The sequence below is a fragment of the Dendropsophus ebraccatus genome, chromosome 1, assembly GCF_027789765.1.
Source record: "Dendropsophus ebraccatus isolate aDenEbr1 chromosome 1, aDenEbr1.pat, whole genome shotgun sequence".
NCBI lineage: Eukaryota > Metazoa > Chordata > Amphibia > Anura > Hylidae > Dendropsophus > Dendropsophus ebraccatus.
The window spans coordinates 29,530,817-29,549,003 of NC_091454.1; the positions used below are offsets into that span (position 1 = coordinate 29,530,817).

Below are 18,187 nucleotides of genomic sequence, written 5' to 3' on the forward strand. Positions count from 1 at the left end.
GACCTTTGGCAATGTAGTCAATGCTACTGAAGTTGCTAAGAGAAGGCTGACAGGGGAGCTGGTTCTGTTTCCCATCTTCACCCATGCCAATCTTCACTCTCTACTTCACTTTCGTCATAGGAAAACTTAATGAAGCCGGTGAACCTAGGGCTGCAAAGTGTTTCACAAACTTCTAAGTGATCTGGTGAACAAGTTGTACTTCTATTTAGAATCTATAATTGGCCAAACGAAAATAAACCAATAAATAACCCAAACTCTTGGCATTTGATTACCAGTGGCTGAAGTCGTCACATGCAGCCATAGGGAGTCCCGGCTGTAGGCTGTATCCATGTTTTCCATGCAGCCTCCAACTTCTTCAGCCACTGGTAATCAAATGCCAGTGTACTCCAGGCTCACTCATCTCCCCAACTACCATCAAAGCAGGTCATGTAACGAAGGAGGAAAAGGGAGTAGCACTCACTGAATAAAATTCTTTGTCTTTATTTCTCCATAGTAAAAATAAATATAGGACACCACAAAAGGATTGGAGACAGGCTGTTTCTCGCCCATACGGCGCTTCTACAGGTCCGTAGAAGTGCCGTAAGGGCGTGAAACAGCCTGTCACCAATCCTTTTGTGGGATCTGCACCTGTATTGTCTGCGCCGTGTCCTATATTATTTATTTTTACTATGGAGAAATAATATCTTGAGTTAGCACCTCCAATATTTCTGCTGCTTTTTGCTACTAATTAGCCTGAATGCTCGCTGTGACCTGTAGTGCCACCATTGATTTCCGTTGTCACGTACCTTCAAAGCAGGACCTTCCCACTCAACCAATGAGATGAAGAGTAGGGCACTAGAAGAACCATAAGAACAAGCGCTGTGTCAGAAGAGGGCACAGAGGGCAAGGCTATTTTTATCTATACATTTTTCAATTTACTATATTGTTTTTGACACCGTGCATAAAGACCCATTACAGGGTTGTCCAGGCTTTAAAAAAAAAAAAAAAATGGCTTCCATCTTCTAGAAACAGCACCTCTCCTGTCCTCAATTTAGGTGTAGTTTTGCCGTTCTGTTCCATTGAAGTGAATGAATGTGAATTGTAATACCACACACAACCTGAGGACAGGGGTGGTGCTGTTTTTGTAAAAATAAAAGTGCAAATGGTCAAGGGATCCCTGTTGAACATTGATGACATTCACACAATCGCATCATTCGGACCTATTTTGGCATCTATATTATCACAAGTCCTAGAACCAATGTCAGTCATCAAACACAAGCGGACAACTGTTAGCTCAGTATTTCAGACTGGGGGGGGGACAGCACTGGTGTCTGTGATACAAACTAGTACGCTACTGCAGCCTTACTGTAACATGGACTTTAGCGGGCAACTATACGTTGGAGATTAGACAGACAATGAGATCTGGCCAAAGGAGGAATAAGTGACTATTTTATAAAAAAAGAAAAAATTCTCTATTGAGGCATCAGGATCTGGGGCACAGGGGGCTACAATTGGCCTGACTGGCTAACACCGGAGCATTATGGAGGGTTAACAAAGAAATAAGCAGCAGAGGAAGGGTTAAGCTTGCTGTTCTTAGTTAATTTCTCCTCAGGGGAGCATGTTACTAATTGGCCAGGAGGTTTACCAATAGTAGGCCTCTGTCTGGGGAGAGGCGTTTTATGTTCTCCCATAGATACTGTATAGGGCTTTAGAGTGGGAAACTTAATGCAAGCCCACCTATCAAAGTATGGACTTTCCTCAGGGAGAAATAGCCAAAGGACTGGTTGAGGAGAGTCAGCCCATAGTATGCCGGTATCTGGGGTGAGTCGCTTTTGTTCTCCCCCCAGATATAGGTTATGATAGGGGGAAGCACTGGAAAGGAGGGGAGAAGAGAGAGGGGAGAAGAGAGAGCGGAGAAGAGAGCAGAGAAGAGAGAGCAGAGAAGAGAGAGCAGAGAGAGAGAGCAGAGAGAAAAAGAGAGCAGAGAGAAAGAGGAGAGAAAGATAGACTACCCCCCCCCCCCCCCTTTTTTTTTTTTTACCTTTATTATAATTTCTTGGTAATTGGTTGTTATGCTCTGTACTGCAGTTTGGGGTACAGCAGTTTTTGGAAGAAATGGGCTTTTTACCTTGATGCTGTTAATATGGTGTCCGAGCTAGAAAAACTGTATGGTTTATTTTAATAAATAAGTTATTTATTGATTTACAATTACTATGTTTGTTTCATTCCTTCATATGAATTACATAGACATACCATCAATTTAAATGAGAATTGTGTAATGCTTTATATCCCCTTCGGGGGCGCTGCAGATTAAGCAAGCACTTGCTGTCAGGTTCCTGCACATATTACAGCTGATCATCAATGATCTGATTACTTTCCAGAGAACCTATGGCTCCCTTTAAAATAACGCCTAGCCAATGCTAAGAAATAAAGCCATGATTTGTAGGCAGATTACAAGGGAATCAATCTACTAACAGCAGCTTTAATACATAATGGAAGCACGGATTCACCGCTTTCATAATACAGGCAACACGCAAGAAGCTTAACCCATTTTAGCAGAAAAGCAGACTATGAAATCCATCATCGCCAATCATAAGTAACGTATACAAAAATAGCATCTTGTTGCGTAAGGGGGTTTTCAGCCATATGTACGGAGCAGTTTCTAATATATGTGAGTATAAAGGACAGCCGCTCAGGTTATAAAGCACAGATGGGATAATGTGAGCAGGTGAAAACATAACAGGGTGTCGGAAACCATGAGCATCATCATATATTGGAATGCATCTATGTAGAATAGAGGAAAATGTAAACCCTTCGACGGCCATAAAAAACAAAAGGTATGTGAAGGACGACAGACTGCTCCCTGCATTACCACTTATCAGAAGTTTACTCAACAGAGGATTACAGTGCTTGGAAATAACAGGCGCCTGCCGAACAGCATGACCTGAAATTCACTGGTGTGGGTGAAAGGTCTCATCTTCAGGACACGGCCATAAAACAGGAGTCACTGTCTGGGATTGAGAGAGAGATCAGTCACCACTCACCTCTGAGCTGGACTGTCTCAACAGTGCTAATACCAGGAGGCCACCTCGAAAATAGCTCCCGGAAGGATGACTGTTTTAGTAACTGACTATTCAAAAGGATCTGGGCTACAGGCCCATTAACAGATAAGAACAAGGCCAAGAAAATCACAGGTCACAGACACTGGCATAAAAGAGATAAACCTTTCAAGGAATCTTATTTTGTTAGCATGAGAAACCAGATATCTGAAGACGTAAAATCCACTTTCAAAAACCATGGACGCTGGAGATTAAAAGGATCAAGGAGACCACCACACTAATGTATGGAGCCTTACAAGCCATGTAATGCTCCATAGGAAGAATACACATTTTTTTTCCTATAGAGCATTGCATGGCTTATACGACATGGGTCGGTTTGGTGGTCTCCTTAACGAAAGGCCGGCTCAATGTTCTGTAGAACCCAAAAACAGATGTCTACAGATAACAGGTTACTTTCCCGTGCAGTGGGGATTCTAACTTGGCTTATAATCCCGGGCACATTTCAAGACTCTTCAAGGGTCCAATGGATTTAAAGAAGTGCAACCCCCCAATAGGTGGCAGTAAGGAACAAGCGTTTTTCTTTGAAGAGGATGGCTACGTTACGTACTAGCCATAGCCATATTATATCTAATAAAGCTTTAAATTCTGAAATTCAAGGCTTAACTCACAATTCCTAATTCTCGTTATTTTACAGCGGAAGTCGGCCTCTAGTTTCCTGGCTAGTAGAAAAAAATAAATATATGTATTTTTCTTGAGAATGCTTTAGTCTAAGCCATGATATTTCATGATAAACAGAGTAGACACAGGCTATGGAGGTTGGTGAAACAAACAGCATCTATACCTTAAGGGATAGCCAAGGGCATTTCCAACTGGTCAGATTTCAACTACATTCTGTTATGCAAACCGGTCTCTGTCATTATAACATATGGGCATATATTAGTGAGCTGCTTCAATAGTTATTTCTTAGAGGGGCTGTTCAGAATGAATAAATTTCCAAGGACTACAGTCTTTGACATGGATGTTGGGTACTTTCTTTGGACATTAAACTCGTCCAGATGCTAGATGAATAGCCAACATGTAAGGATAAGGTTGTATAACCGGATGCATCACCTAGTTTTGTTGAGCTCAACCAGTGTCATATGCACAAAAAAATATGTGCCACTGTACAGCCAGAAGCCATAGACTGTAAAAAAAAAATTGACTATAGAGAAAAAGGTTAAGGGGAACCATCTAAGAAGAGTCAGCCGCGTTCAGTCCCTACACATGGTTTTGCTGCTGCTGTTGCTAAAAGGTTATAGTAATAAGAGTTAATGCCCGGGAATTGAAGGTTTCATCACAATTGGAAGCACGTACGTATAAAGTTATAGCCGCCGACCGCATCCAATGTCTTCCAACACCTTCTAAAAATACTTTGTTGAAGGAAGTATAAGTATTGATCATTACAGATTTAAGGACATAAAAGAAGAAACAAATCGTAAAATTTGTCCAGACGTTTTACTGCCGAAAACTTTGCCTTTCACATAAACATTTTATTTTTCTAAAAATGGTTACAAAAGCAACCCGCACCACTCCATAACGACAAACTACGGACGTTTCAACGCAACCTTCTTATCCTTCCAGTCAAGATCAGTCACTGACACATAGTCAAGGCCACGTTACACGACATACAGTATCTAGTGCGTTGAAAAAGCCTTTTATTTTTTATGGTAATTCACACAGATCGAAGAAGGTAGGCAGCATAAATGAGTAAGAAACCAATACAAACACAATAGGAAAAAAAAAATACAAATATTCAATGTACTTTCAAAGATTCTTCCATCACACTGTAATGCAGTATACAGGAGCGGTGTTTCTGTCGAAGACGGGTTAACCACTTTGATGCCAATATGTTGACAGGCTCTCCACCTAGCGTCAAAGCAAGGCTGTGTTTCTATGGCAACATCTTACAAAGTCTCTCTCGCTGTATAGCCCCAGAGACCACTGTTTTGCAGTGACCAGCTTCTATACGATCCCGATCAATACGCTACGGTCTCCTATTTCTCTACGAATGTATATAAACGGATGGCAGTCACTAGAATTGCTACATTCGTAAAGAAGTCTCCGTGTGGTGTAGGTTAACTAATGCAGTCACGTCAAAAGAGGTGGTCGTGAGGAGGGGGGGGGCCACCGCACATCCATAATGGAAGGCAACTGATATTCCCACCAACCCAATTCAGGTTATCAAAGGGTTTCTGGTTGCAGAGATGGAAGACGTATACAGCCAACGTTAACATCAGATAGACCTTAATAGCTCATGCCTGAAAAGCAAGTAATAGATACAAGGAGCATCTTGCATAAAATGCAAAATGAGCGTTTTACTTTTCGACGGTGGAATGACTAGCCAAGCTTGAAGACAAAGGGGTACAAGGAATTTAATGGATTGTTCTATGCATCACTTAAGTGTCTGTCAGATGCTTCATTTTTCAAGATGTTCAATAAAAACCTAAATGTTTGCACATTACGGAGGAGGGGGGGGGGGGAGGTGTCATGGCTTCTGGAGCTTGACGCAGCAAGTGCATCTACAGAGCCACATAAACGCCTCTAGTCATTACTATAGCAAAAACAATGTAGGAGTTTAATTCGCCCCCATAATCTCTCAATCCTTCATCCAATGACTCTGCCCATGACTAGTGTTCGTCAGCCTTTCCTTCTCAGCGTGATCCGTCTGTCAATGATAGGTCACAGTTGTCCATTGTTCAATAAAGCTATACCATTTAATGGCAGGAAACAATGGCAACTGTTCAAGTAATTCAGTCAGCGCACAATAAACATACTGAACGACCAAGAGCATTTGCTTAAAAGACCGTGCCGAGTACTCAGCAACAACGTCAACTGTATTTCTACGACTAAACGTTCGGTACGCGACTGTCAATAGGTTCCCGGAATACAATACGATCGAAGCCTTGTAATTCTCAAAAGATTAGAACCTGAAACGTCATATATATTTCCGCCAAGCAGCGAAAGCCTATGATATCTATGATAAGTCATTCCGATTTTTTCACAGGCATTCATCAAAGTGTTAAAATAGCCTTTTAGTTACACCTGACACTTCAAGCACATAGGCCGCCTAAAGGCATCACAAGAGAAGAGTCTGCGAGCAGGAAATCCTGGGATGATTGCAGGTCACAGCTTGTACTATAAGGGTCTGTTACCAAACAAACAACATAATCTAGAATCAAGGGAGGTGGTCGCACAGACTGAGGGGGGTGGTGGAGGAGAGGGAAGCAACACAAGCAAAAACAAACACTTGTCCAATGACCTACAACACAACATGCATTTACCATAAGAAAACTAAAAATCGGGAGAAGCATCCAAAAAATTTTGGACAGAATTGACCAGAGAAGATTTATCTTATCTTGGATATATCGTGAGAAATGCCAAGGAACTGTAAAGAAACATCATGGGAAGAGTAGTTGGAGAAGAGCTACAGAATTCTGGACATGCCACAGATAAGCCAACAACCCAAACAGAAGATAAGAGATTAGGAGAAACACTATTCCCATGGTCACCAGGCATCAAAGGTGACTTGAAAGGATGGTGCACTTTAAAAAAAAAAAAAAAGCCACATCTATTTTTGATGCAATTTAAGCCTAAACCAGAAGTAGAAGTCTTTTCTTTAATATTTTCACTTCAGGTTATGGAAGACACCACTGAAATCTATTTTGTGGATGAAGGACCATTCTATACACTTCCGATTGTCAAAAAACGGCATCCAACCCAAGTCTCGGGAGCCACTCACTCAAGTCTAGGGGCCAGCTAGAAACCACTACATACGTCCGCTTGACATCATTCTGGCCCTGGTCCTATGGATAAAGCTACTAACTCACTTCTGATTTCTTCCAGACAATTACAATGCCCTGAAAAAGTGAAATCTTGCAAGAGATATTTACGTTCACACAATTAGGTTTTCTTTCCTACGGCAAAGACATAGAAAGTGATAAAAACCTGTCAACAGATTTCTCATTAAGACAATACAAATGCGAGATGGTCTCACCAAGCAAATCTCCTGATAACATTTTCTTTAGCGATGGGTTCCTAACAAATTTGTCTCCGGAAAGGGGGGGTCTTTAACTCTTGGTTCTATCGTCAAACAGTTGGAGATGTCACGTCAGTGTAAGACCTAAAAGCCTATCCCATCTGTCATTTATGATGTCCGTACCTTTTGGTCCTGCAGGGGAGTTACCGCCCTTGGGGAAACAACAGGAAGGACCAATTTGTACTACGCCGACACATTTGCACAGTGTGTTGTGGCAAATTCAACACCTTCTAGAGAACACCCAAGCTACTGGGTGTTCCCCAGCATTCACTATACAGACACCACTGTATGGTCTTTATATTGCATAAGGGTCTATGGCAGCAGCTTTGCTGTCACAGACTCCACATAGACAACACGAACCTGTCGCTTCTGGGGATAAGCAAGTTAAATGAGCATTCTCCATCGCTTATTGGTAATGCACATTTTATGGGATTCCTCTCCTCTCATTTACATTCAGCTCTCAGCAAACATCTGTTTCGGAAACGGTCAAACGGCTACAGCTTTACAATGCCCGACGTCTACTCCCATAAACGTAGATAAAAAAAGAAAAATAATAATAAGAAGGTGGTCGTCTGCATGATCACCTAATAGGATTTACAGAGAGAACTTATTACATGTTTAATGCTCCTCCGACAGAAAGAACCGACCTAAAGGATGTCCCTTGTTCGGCTTCCTTTACGTGCGTGAACAATTTGGAAAGCCTACAACAATATATAGATGCATTATTCTGTACAGTATATAGACACGCAGCTCTGACAAGGCTGCTGCCCACCTGTTTAGTGACTCCACACTGCCTCTAGTGGCTGTTAGAGAGAATGCATGATACCCAAACCAGCAGTGTGAAGAAAAAAAAAAGTCATTTTATTTTTAACCATTTTGCTTGCTATATGTAGATGTTTTCTAAATCGAAAGAAAACCAAACACGATTGAAAATAAGTAGATATACCAATAGAAAGGGTTAAAACTTTAAAGGATTATATATATATATTTTATATATACACACACAATCCTTATTTTATTTATTACGGCTGAAATTGCATCGATTAAAAGTTGCAATAAACGCTAAAAGGCATTGCAAATAGGCATCCGATGACAATAGAAAAGAGCCATTTACGTAGAACGTAGCTTCAGGAACACATAGGAACAAAAACTACCAATACTAGAAAAGGCTATTGGATAAATTATCTCCAAAATGTCAGGGTGTGCGACAAAGAATCCAGGCGTAGTTTAGCGTTAGAAAATACGCTATTACAGACTAGGCATCATACCTATATGACAGCACGGAATAAATCTCTTTTCAACACAATACACTTTGTAACACTATGGAACATACAAACGAGGATGATGATGATACAAGGCATCTATCAATGGATGGCTGAAAGACAGATAAACAGCAGACTTCTAGGGACAGAGCATATTATACAGAATGAATGCAAGAAAACAACTCTTATCCAGCCTCCTACCTAAAATATATAAATATATATATATATATACACACATACATACATACATACACATACACACACATATACATACACACACATACATACATTCCCCCATGAGGCACAAGAATACAGTCTTATACGTTTTTATGGGGTTTGCCTTTCTGGGTATATTGAAGGAGCGCTCTATAAATCTGTATGATTCAAAACATTTCTCATGGGGAAGGGAGAGAAAAAAAAAAAAAAAAAAAAAATCAGCTTCCATACAACTGCATTATAGGAAGTGGCCTCCTATCCTCCATTATAACAGAACATTAACCCTCTGCATGCTGCTCAATGACACCCATAATCACGCTTCATTTTAGGAGACTTTCCATACTGTGCTTCTAAAATGCCTCCTGGCACCCGCAGATCATGAGATTGCGTATGACGGAGCGAAAAAAAAATACACCGCTTCAAAGAGCGAGCAAAAGAGGGCTATATACACACTACAACCATGCTTATTTTAATATGTATAGACGTACCTATAGCATGCATCATAGATCTAGTCTGGCCCCAACGTAAATGGAGAAGACATAGGGTTAAAAGCAGTACTACACAACCGACGGTTTAACACTTTATAGTCACATACGCAACCAGCTACACTGACACAACAAGTGTTAAGTGGATCTTCATCGCCGACGCTGATCCATCTCTCCCACTCACATGAGCAACCTCTCATAGCCTGTCAGTCTTATTCAGAATGATAGAGCCCATGTTATACTATAGAGGGATCTAGCTTCCTACAGTTTTTTAAAAGGCGTCTTCATTGGGAATAATCCTCTTTGCTGGATTCTCGGGGAAGACAGAGAATACAATTGGCATGTCCCGATTAGCTAGCCTGTCTAATACAATCTGACTTTTACTGCACGCAGAATGGTGTAGCCAGTGAGCAACTGCTAGACGAAGGGACGGAGGGGGTGATCTGCCGGAATCCAGACTCTGGTCAACCCCTCCTTACACCCATGTAGCTGAGAAAGAGCAAACAAGCTTATGAATTCTTCCAGCACTCAGATCTGCTGGGTGTTAAGCACCTTAAGTGTTAAATCTGTGTGGTTCATTTAGAGGAAGAAGAAAAAAAAAAAAAAAAAGAGAAGATCTGCTGAAATCAATACTTGCTGTGCTCCGCAGTTCTCTCCTGCATTGTAGTCAGTCAACATCTACATAGACAACACAGCCAAATATTAGCAGAAGAAGAAGAAAATATTCAGGCTTCAATGCCTGGCATGACTTGGAAAACACAGCAAGCCTGATCCTCAGCATCTAATTTCCTAGGACGAGCGCAGAAGATTGGGCGATAGGTGGAGAGGATTGCCAGGTCTACAGAGCCAGACATTCATTAAAACCGAGAGGAATTGTGACACCATGCCCGGAGAAGATGTATGGTATTGTGTACGTACACAAAAAGGTGTGACCTATGCCCCCGGCCAGCGTGCCAGGCGACGCTTCAATCTCTTTCGCGAGTCATAGATGGATTTGTTACTTTAATACCGCCACTATCCAATGAGTAGGGTGTAATCAGAAGCTATAATGGTGGATGGAAAAGGGTTAAAAAAAAACCTGCACTTCACAAGAAGCAAGAACAGGTGCTGTGTATTGCACTCCTCAGCAATACTTGGGGTTAAAGAGCAAAGATTTCCCATAAGCTACGCAAAAAAAACAACACAAAATAGGGAGGACTGGCGGCATATGGCAGCTCAGCAAAAAAACTGGAAAAAATTCTATATCCATATATTATTTCATTAACACGACTGCAGTTATAATGGGATTATAAGTGCCTATATCTGCAGTAAGGCGGCCATGGATACATCATCATCATCGCTCATTTCTTAATTGACCCTTCGCCTATAGAATTTAAGGATTGGGGGCTAAAATGGCCGTAAATCAGCGTTGAGAGTGCGAGAAGCAACACTCCATGATAAATCTACTAAGTGCTGCAGTTTTTATGGGGGGGGGGGGGGCGCTCATCGTCCATTTGCTTTACTGACCCTTTAATTCGCAAATTTGTCTTCTGTCCACATCTTCATTACCTTTAATAGGAGAATGGCATCAGATGGGATGCCTCCTCTTAAGTGCCAAGTCATAGGAGCCCTTTAGGACAGCCAGTCTGGCTTATTTTTTAATGGCGTTCGCTGATTCAATAAGTCTCTTGGCCAAGTTGCCGGTGGGTAATGTAAGGATTGTTTTAAACACAGAGAGACGGGTATAAAACATCTGTTATTACCCAGCAGCTTGGTCATTAAAGTATCTTTAAAAAAAAAAGTTGCACAAGGATGGTATAGTGAATGTATACATGTATAATGGAATGGGTATATCCAGCAGTTTATTATGATCTATCCACATTACAGGGATGAGCCCAGCTGGATCAGTGCTCATAGGACACCTGCAGGCTTCTCTGTAAAGTATCTGGCAATGAATGTGCAGTTGCACTCGCCGCCACCGGGAGTGCAAAGCCAGGGTAGCATTAGGCTCCATATACCGGCTCAATGTGTAATAATCCCCCCCTCTGTAGTCCATGCCTCCGATCCATGTCACTGGCCCTTTCCATTGAGTTCAGTGAGCTGTATACTGATGCTAGTGAGCTCCTAGCCCTTTCCATAGTGCCTGCCCCTATACAGGATTCATTCCCATGGAGCCTGTGCATGTCTGAGGAAGCCCCCTGATCTCCCTGGAATATATTTATGGACATTATGTAGAACGGTCAGCTTCCCTACGTCAGTCTCTGCAGAGTGGGGGTCTCCTTAGAATCTCCTCCTTTCCCTACAATTTCGACTGACATGTATGTATGTGTGTGCCTTACAGCACCAGGTCCCATCTACATGGAGTTTGTATGTTCTCCATCCATTTGGGTAGGTTTCCTCCCATACATACTGATAGCTCCACTGGCTTCCTATATAACTGGCCCTATAGCCTTCATGTGCCAGAGATGGGAACTGGATTGTCAGCTTCCGATGGGAATGAATCCAGCCGCTGTACAACGCTGCGGAATAGGTTCTCGCTCTATCAATAATGGAGAAAGCACATAATATATGATCTCCATGACTTACTGGGGTGTAGTCTGCTCTCCAGCTTCCTCATGGACAGGGAATCTCCATATACTGATGTACTATACCTAACCTCAGAGAGAGAGGGGGGCTCTGGGCATTGCAAAGCTCTGCAGACTGGGGTCCCCCCAACTGCATTACAAAAAGTAAAAAAAAAAAAAAAATCTGGGGTAGCAGCTCCATCTCCAGAAGTGAAGGGGTTACACGTCACTATCAGTGTGTTCCATAGGAATCTATGGAATAAGAGCACCAACTGTTTTTGCACTTTTCCTCCATGACACCCCAATCTTATACCATTTTGAGGGGTATCTGCCTCCCACCATAGGGTTAAATGCACCCCCTAGCCCTCTCCTTATGGGGGTGACGCCCTGAAACAGCTTGGGGTACTGCTATAGCTGGGCTCCCCATATAGACTGGATTGCCTGGATACATTGTAGCAATCCTCTCTGCTGCCTGGATACATTGTATCAAACATCATCATCATCCTCATCAGGTCTCTTTCCTAGAAACATGTTGGGGCTCCCCCCGACACCACCCCATCCAAACTCCTTGCAGTCTTACCTGACCCCCCAGCTTTCCTCCAGCCTCCTCCACCTTCTTCTTCTTCCCCACTCCTCATCGCTGCTTCTCTTCCCAGGTCTCTGTCACATCCAAACGGGCAAGTCCCAGAGAAATAAGAAGCGATAGAAATCACAGCGGCTCTCCCGGCAAATCAGAAGAGGAGAAGAGGAGGAGAAGTTGTGCTGCTGCTGCAGCTGCAGCCCCCTCCTGTTCAGCGTCTGCTCCCCCGGACTCCTGCCGCTAGTTCCGCAGTCGGCTGCAGGGAGCTCCGGTCGGTGTGAGCGCAGAGCCCGTCCCGGTGTGTGGCTGTGTGTGTATGAGCTGAGCTCTCTGCTGCTGCTCTCTCTCTCCACTGTCTCTCTCTATACCGGGGGAGGAGCTCCTGATTCTTATCACATCCAGCACTCAGCATCCAGTCCTTCTGTCTCTCCAATGCAAAGCTGCTGCTGCTGGGTGCTTGTTGCATGCCTCAACTCTGCAAATGGGGAGAGTGGGGGGAGGTAGCTGCCCCTCCTCCAGCTCCTTAACTACTTTAAGGGGGGGTAGACAGACTGTGGAAAAAAAAACACTCATTGCAATATTTAAGGGGTGTCACAGTTTTGTGATCTAATGCTGCGTTGATTTGCCCAATTGAACGATTAACGATTTTTTTTTTTTTAATAATGATCAGCGTATATGCTGCGTTTACACGAAGCGATAATTCGCCCGATCGATCCTTTAACGATTTAGATTTGGTTTTTATAACGTGCGAATTTTCCCGATAACGATGGCATTTGAGCGATAATCGGATCGTGTAACGTTCGAGCGACGAATCGTTCATTTTGCTCTTTCAGCATGTTCTCAGATCGTCGTTGGTCGTTCGCTACAAAATTTGCAGATCGCTTTGTATAGATTCACCCTATGTTTGAGATGGGCTTAGGCGATCTTGAAAAAGATCGCAATAACAAATTTTTCAAACGATTTTTCTCCATCTAACATTATAAAAACCAAATTGTTGCTTCAAAATTGTTAAACGATCGATTGGACGAATTATTGCTCCGTGTAAACGCAGCATAAAGCCCCTATTCCATGGGGTGACCGTGAGGAGAGAACGAGCGCTATTAGCGCTTGTTTGCTCCTCGTTCCCCGCTCGCTGCCGACGCTATTCCGCGCAGAAGCAGCAGCGAGCAGGTGAGTGCAGGAGGGGCAGCGGGGAGGTGCAGGGGCTGCCCGGGTGATCGCTAGATCGTCCAGGCAGCCTAGAGGATAGTGGCGGTCTGCTGTTGCTGCTCCTATTCCACGGAGCGACGGCAGCAGATCGCCGCAATCACAGTCATTTGTTTTTTAACATATTTGAAAGACAAACGACGCAAACGATAAACGATGTCAGCTAAACATTGCCTTCTATTCCACGGGACGAATACAAATACGGCCGATAATCGTTCCGTGGAACAGGGCCTTTAGAGGTGTCACAGTTTTGTGATCTTATGCTGCGTTTACTCGGAGCGATAATTCCCCCAATCGAACGATTAACGGTTTCAAAGTGACATGTATTTTTTTTATAACAATCAGTGTTTAGACGGAACAATATACCGTTTGGAAAAATCGTTATTGCGATCTTCAAGATCCTTTAAGCCCATCTCACACATAGGGTGAATCGGTGAAAAGGCTGTTTACACGAAGCGATCTGCGAGTTTTAAGTGAACGACCAACGACGATTTGAGAACATGTTGAAAGATCCCAATGAACGATTTATCGCTCGTCGCTCGATCGTTCGCTGTGTTTACACAAGCCGATTATCGCTCAAATGCCATCGTTATTGCGAAATTTCGAACGATAATCGTTCCGTGTAAACGCACCATTAGGAGAGTGGAAAATACACAGGGGTAGTTATGGCTTACAACGTAATGGATGGCAGCAATGTAATTTATAGTAAAGGGGAGAAATTATAGGGGTGTCAGGTATGATAAGTCACATGATAGTCAGGGGCAGGGAACCTTGGCTCTCCAGCTGTTGCAAAACTACAACTCCCATCATGCGCGGACAGTCGAAACGAAAGCTTTGGCTGTCCAGGCATGATGGGAGTAGAGAGCCGTGGTTCGCTACCCCTGTGATAGACGATCACGATATATATACTATTCCCCAGGGGTGTCAAACTTGTGTTCCTCCAGGTGGTGCAAAACTAAAATTCCTGGTCAGGCATGATGGGAATTGTAGTTTTGCAACAGAGCATGTATTCAGCTACTGTATCTTATGGGAACATAGGGCCATTGAGTGAGGATACATCCCTGCTATATAGTCTGGGAGATGGCAGCCCAGCACACGCCATGTCTTCCCCACAGGTGGCCATAACCGTTAGATGTGTGTCAACGGCCGACCATCTGATGTGTATGTGAGTGTCCTGAATTTACCCAAACAGCAGATGTCAGGGCAAAGAAAGATGGAGTTGATGGAGCTCAAGATGCCCTATCCTTTCAGTTTAGGAAAGATACATGGCTGGCAGACACGTAATAAGGGGTTATCCATGAATTACAAAGAAAGAAGTAAATAAAAACAGTGCCGCATCTGCCTTCAGGTTGTGAGAGGTATTACAACTTCGTTCCATTCTGAGCTGCAATACCACACATGAACTGATGACAAGAGGGGTGCTGTTTCTTAAAAAAATCCTGGATAACTTCTATGTTTTAAGAAGACGTATATGATGAGCTCAGGAAAATGTGAGTTTGAAAGTTACAGCTGTGGGCAGAACAGTATATAGCTGAGGGCCGTTCCTTGTGTATTCAGATTATTAGCTTTGGCCATGTTTATTGGTAACTCTAGCGTAGTATAAGAACACTACACACATAGGGGGATATTGATCAAACATGGTGTAAAGTGAAACTGGCTCAGTTGCCCCTAGCAACCAATCAGATTCCACCTTTCATTCCTCACAGACTCTTTGGAAAATGAAAGGTGGAATCTGATTGGTTGCTATGGGCAACTGAGTCAGTTTCACTTTACACCATATTTGATAAATCTCCCCCTATTTAGACTAAAACTAGGTTCACTATATGGTCTTCTTGTCTCCATTACAAGTATCTATGGTGAACGGGATGCTGTGGCGGAGATGCCATTCATTTCCATGGCCAAACGGGGTCTCCTACTGAATTTGGGGGCATTTACGCTCATTTTAACAGGACTGAGTAACAGCGTCTGCTGTGTGTTATTAGTCACTAGGTGACCCCATTGAAATGAATGGCATCTGCTGTTCTTGGCCTCAGTATATGTCAGCATATATAGGATATTTGGGGCACAGGCAAAAACCTCAGTGTGAACTTAGCCATATCCACATTTGTTGCATTGTTAAATGACAGCTATTGTTCTCTGTAAGCGGCCGTCGTAAGTGATCTGCCATGTTGCTACTATTCATTGGATGTAAACAATCTATTGTCAAAAACATTCCCAGATCTTTATCTCACAGAACTATTTACATGCATCGGTATATGTTGGCAATATTAGAGCTCTTTTTCTGTAAGGTTGGCAACAACTCCAAAAAGAAAGCAGGAGATAGGCTATGTTCACACAACGTCAAAAATAGAGGAAAGGCGGACAATTTTGATATTTAAAAAAACGTCAGTTTTTTGCGATTTAACTGACTGCAATGGCAATGCATTGAAGTCAAAGGAAAGACGGACGTCCAATGCACACAATGCATTGAATAACGTACGTTTTTACCGCGGACGGCGAAATAACGAACACAATCATTATTTTCGGACGTCTTTTGCAAACAGCGGACGTTTTTTATTAGTTGTTCACACACAGTTTTTCTTTTGTCACCGTTCTTTCTCCGTTTTTACTATTAAATTCAATGGACTTTTCAATTAAGACGCACCCAAAGTCCAATTAGTAACCCCAAATGTGCAAACACCAGGGGAGGCCAGGCTGCTAAATAACGTCCGTTATTTTAGACTCAAAATAAAGGATGTAATTTTAAACGGAGCTGAAAAAACGTTGTGTGAATATAGCCATACAGTAAGGGGAAGTCGTGTAACTTATTGATACTCATGAACAGCACATCTGCCTACCTATAATGTGATGTATAGCAGGGGTATATGGCCCAGTGGGTGTTCTATGCTCCAGAAGCAATGTTGTTTTGTCCATTTGCTGACACCATGTAGCTAAAAAGGTGTTTGCACAGTCTTGACTACAGTTGATAAGATAACAACAAGGTGAACAAGTCTCCTTCCCCTCCCCCCACCACAAAAGGCCCCAGCCATGCTCCCAGGATATACCAGCGGGGACATACACACTCCTGTCAGTACACTGGGTGTGGCGCTCTCCAAACACTGCTCCATTTGTACTAGCTGCACACATTCCCCCACACCTGCGCTGCAGAGAGTGCCGGGCAATAACACACAGAGCCAGTTCTTTTCCCTTTTATTAGTTGAGGGAGATGAGTAGAAGAAAACAAACAAGTGATTCAGACTCATTTTAGCAATAAAACTATACAGCGTCGAGTTTATGTAGCGCCCCCCTGTCCCCAAACTGGAAATTCAGGCCATAACAATGATGCCTGTAAGGGGTTTATTCTGGTGGCAGAACTAGTTGAGTTGGTGCGATTCTTATAATAGGATGCGGGTGGATAGGACGTTATCATGCCACAGGGATACATCAAAGGAATGAGATGCAGGTGCTGCTAGGGATGAATTAGTAGTGGTTACCAGCCATGTATAATAAAAGGGGAGAAATGTTGTACCATTCAGCTGCAACTGTTTTCCAGTTACCAGTAGGGGGCAGCGCAATCAGATCCAGATGCTGATACCCAAATCTGAGATCACTTATGTCAAAAAGGCATATGAAGAAGAGAACATCTGCCTCCTTCCTGTATGGATTGAACACATCAGTGTTTTTCAACCTTCAACTCCTAATATGCCCAGAGCGACAAAATCCAGGCATGATGGGCGTTGTAGTTTTTAATAGCTATTTGTGAATCATATTTTTAGTAATTGACCAAGGAGGGACTAGAGCAAGAGCCCCAGAGCCTTGTTCATTACTAAATATTTTGATTGATTGTCAGTGGAAGCTGAGCTGCAGTAACTTAGCGTGGCCACTATTCGATGTATGGAGCTGTCTGCTTGCATCTATCTTTACTGTGTATGTGGGTGGCACTGTTCTGTCAAACAGATGGGCACCTGGTGTTGGACCCACACCGATCAGTTATTGATAACCAATCCTGAAGACAGGCCATTTATTCGGGTTTGTCAATGTTCTCCTAACACAAAACAGCCGCGGCGGCAGAAGTTGGACGCTACCCTAGGGAGTCCTGGAAAACATGGATATATCCATAAGCTTTTCCAGACACAGAGAATCAAATGAAGAGCATTCAGATTCGGAGAACGTTGCCGAACCTGAACAATTTGCCCTTGCCGTTGATTGATGGCCTACCTTCAAGATTGGTCATCAGTAACCGATCGGCAGGGGCCCAACATTGGGTACCATTGGCGAACCCAAACAGTTTTCCCTTGGCATTCTATCTTCAAGATTGGTCATCAGTAACTGATTTGCGGGGGTTCAACACTGAGTACCGTTGCCGAACCCGAACAGTTTGACAGGTCGGCTTGTCACTACTCCTCTTTGATTTGCCCTTGGCGTTGGTTGATGGCCTACCTTCAAGATTGGTAATCAATAACTGATCGGCAGGGGTCCAACATCAGGGTACCATTGGCGAACCCAAACAGTTTTCCCTTGGCACTCTATCTTCAAGATTGGCCATCAGTAACTGATCAGCGGGGGTCCAACACTGGGTACCGTTGACAAATCCGAAAAGTTTGACAGGTCAGCTCATCACTTCTCCTCTTTGATTACTATAATCTTCTGGGACTCTGGGGCACACATTAAAGGGGTTATCCAGTGTGGGGGCTATTTTTAGATCTGGCCGGGGAGGAGGTGGCTGAAAGAAAAGACGTCCACTCACCTCCCCGGTTCCAGCGGCAGGTCCCGCATCGCGGCGCTCCGGTGCCCGGTTCCCGG

General features: G+C 43.3%; 1 protein-coding gene across 6 annotated transcripts in view; it reads right to left on the reverse strand.

The window, feature by feature from the left end:
- PCDH1 (protocadherin 1) overlaps positions 1-18,187 on the reverse strand; it is a 186,578-nt gene that overhangs the window by 154,249 nt on the left and 14,142 nt on the right. For 5 of the 6 annotated variants that reach the window (XM_069969182.1, XM_069969181.1, XM_069969193.1 and 2 more), the window contains exon 1: positions 12,200-12,532. The exons of the other annotated variant lie outside the window; for it this stretch is intronic. In XM_069969182.1, the coding sequence (XP_069825283.1) occupies positions 12,200-12,257 (58 nt within the window). In that variant the 5' untranslated portion in view covers positions 12,258-12,532. Of the gene's footprint in view, positions 1-12,199; positions 12,533-18,187 lie in introns of those variants that run through there. 6 annotated transcript variants of the gene reach the window in all.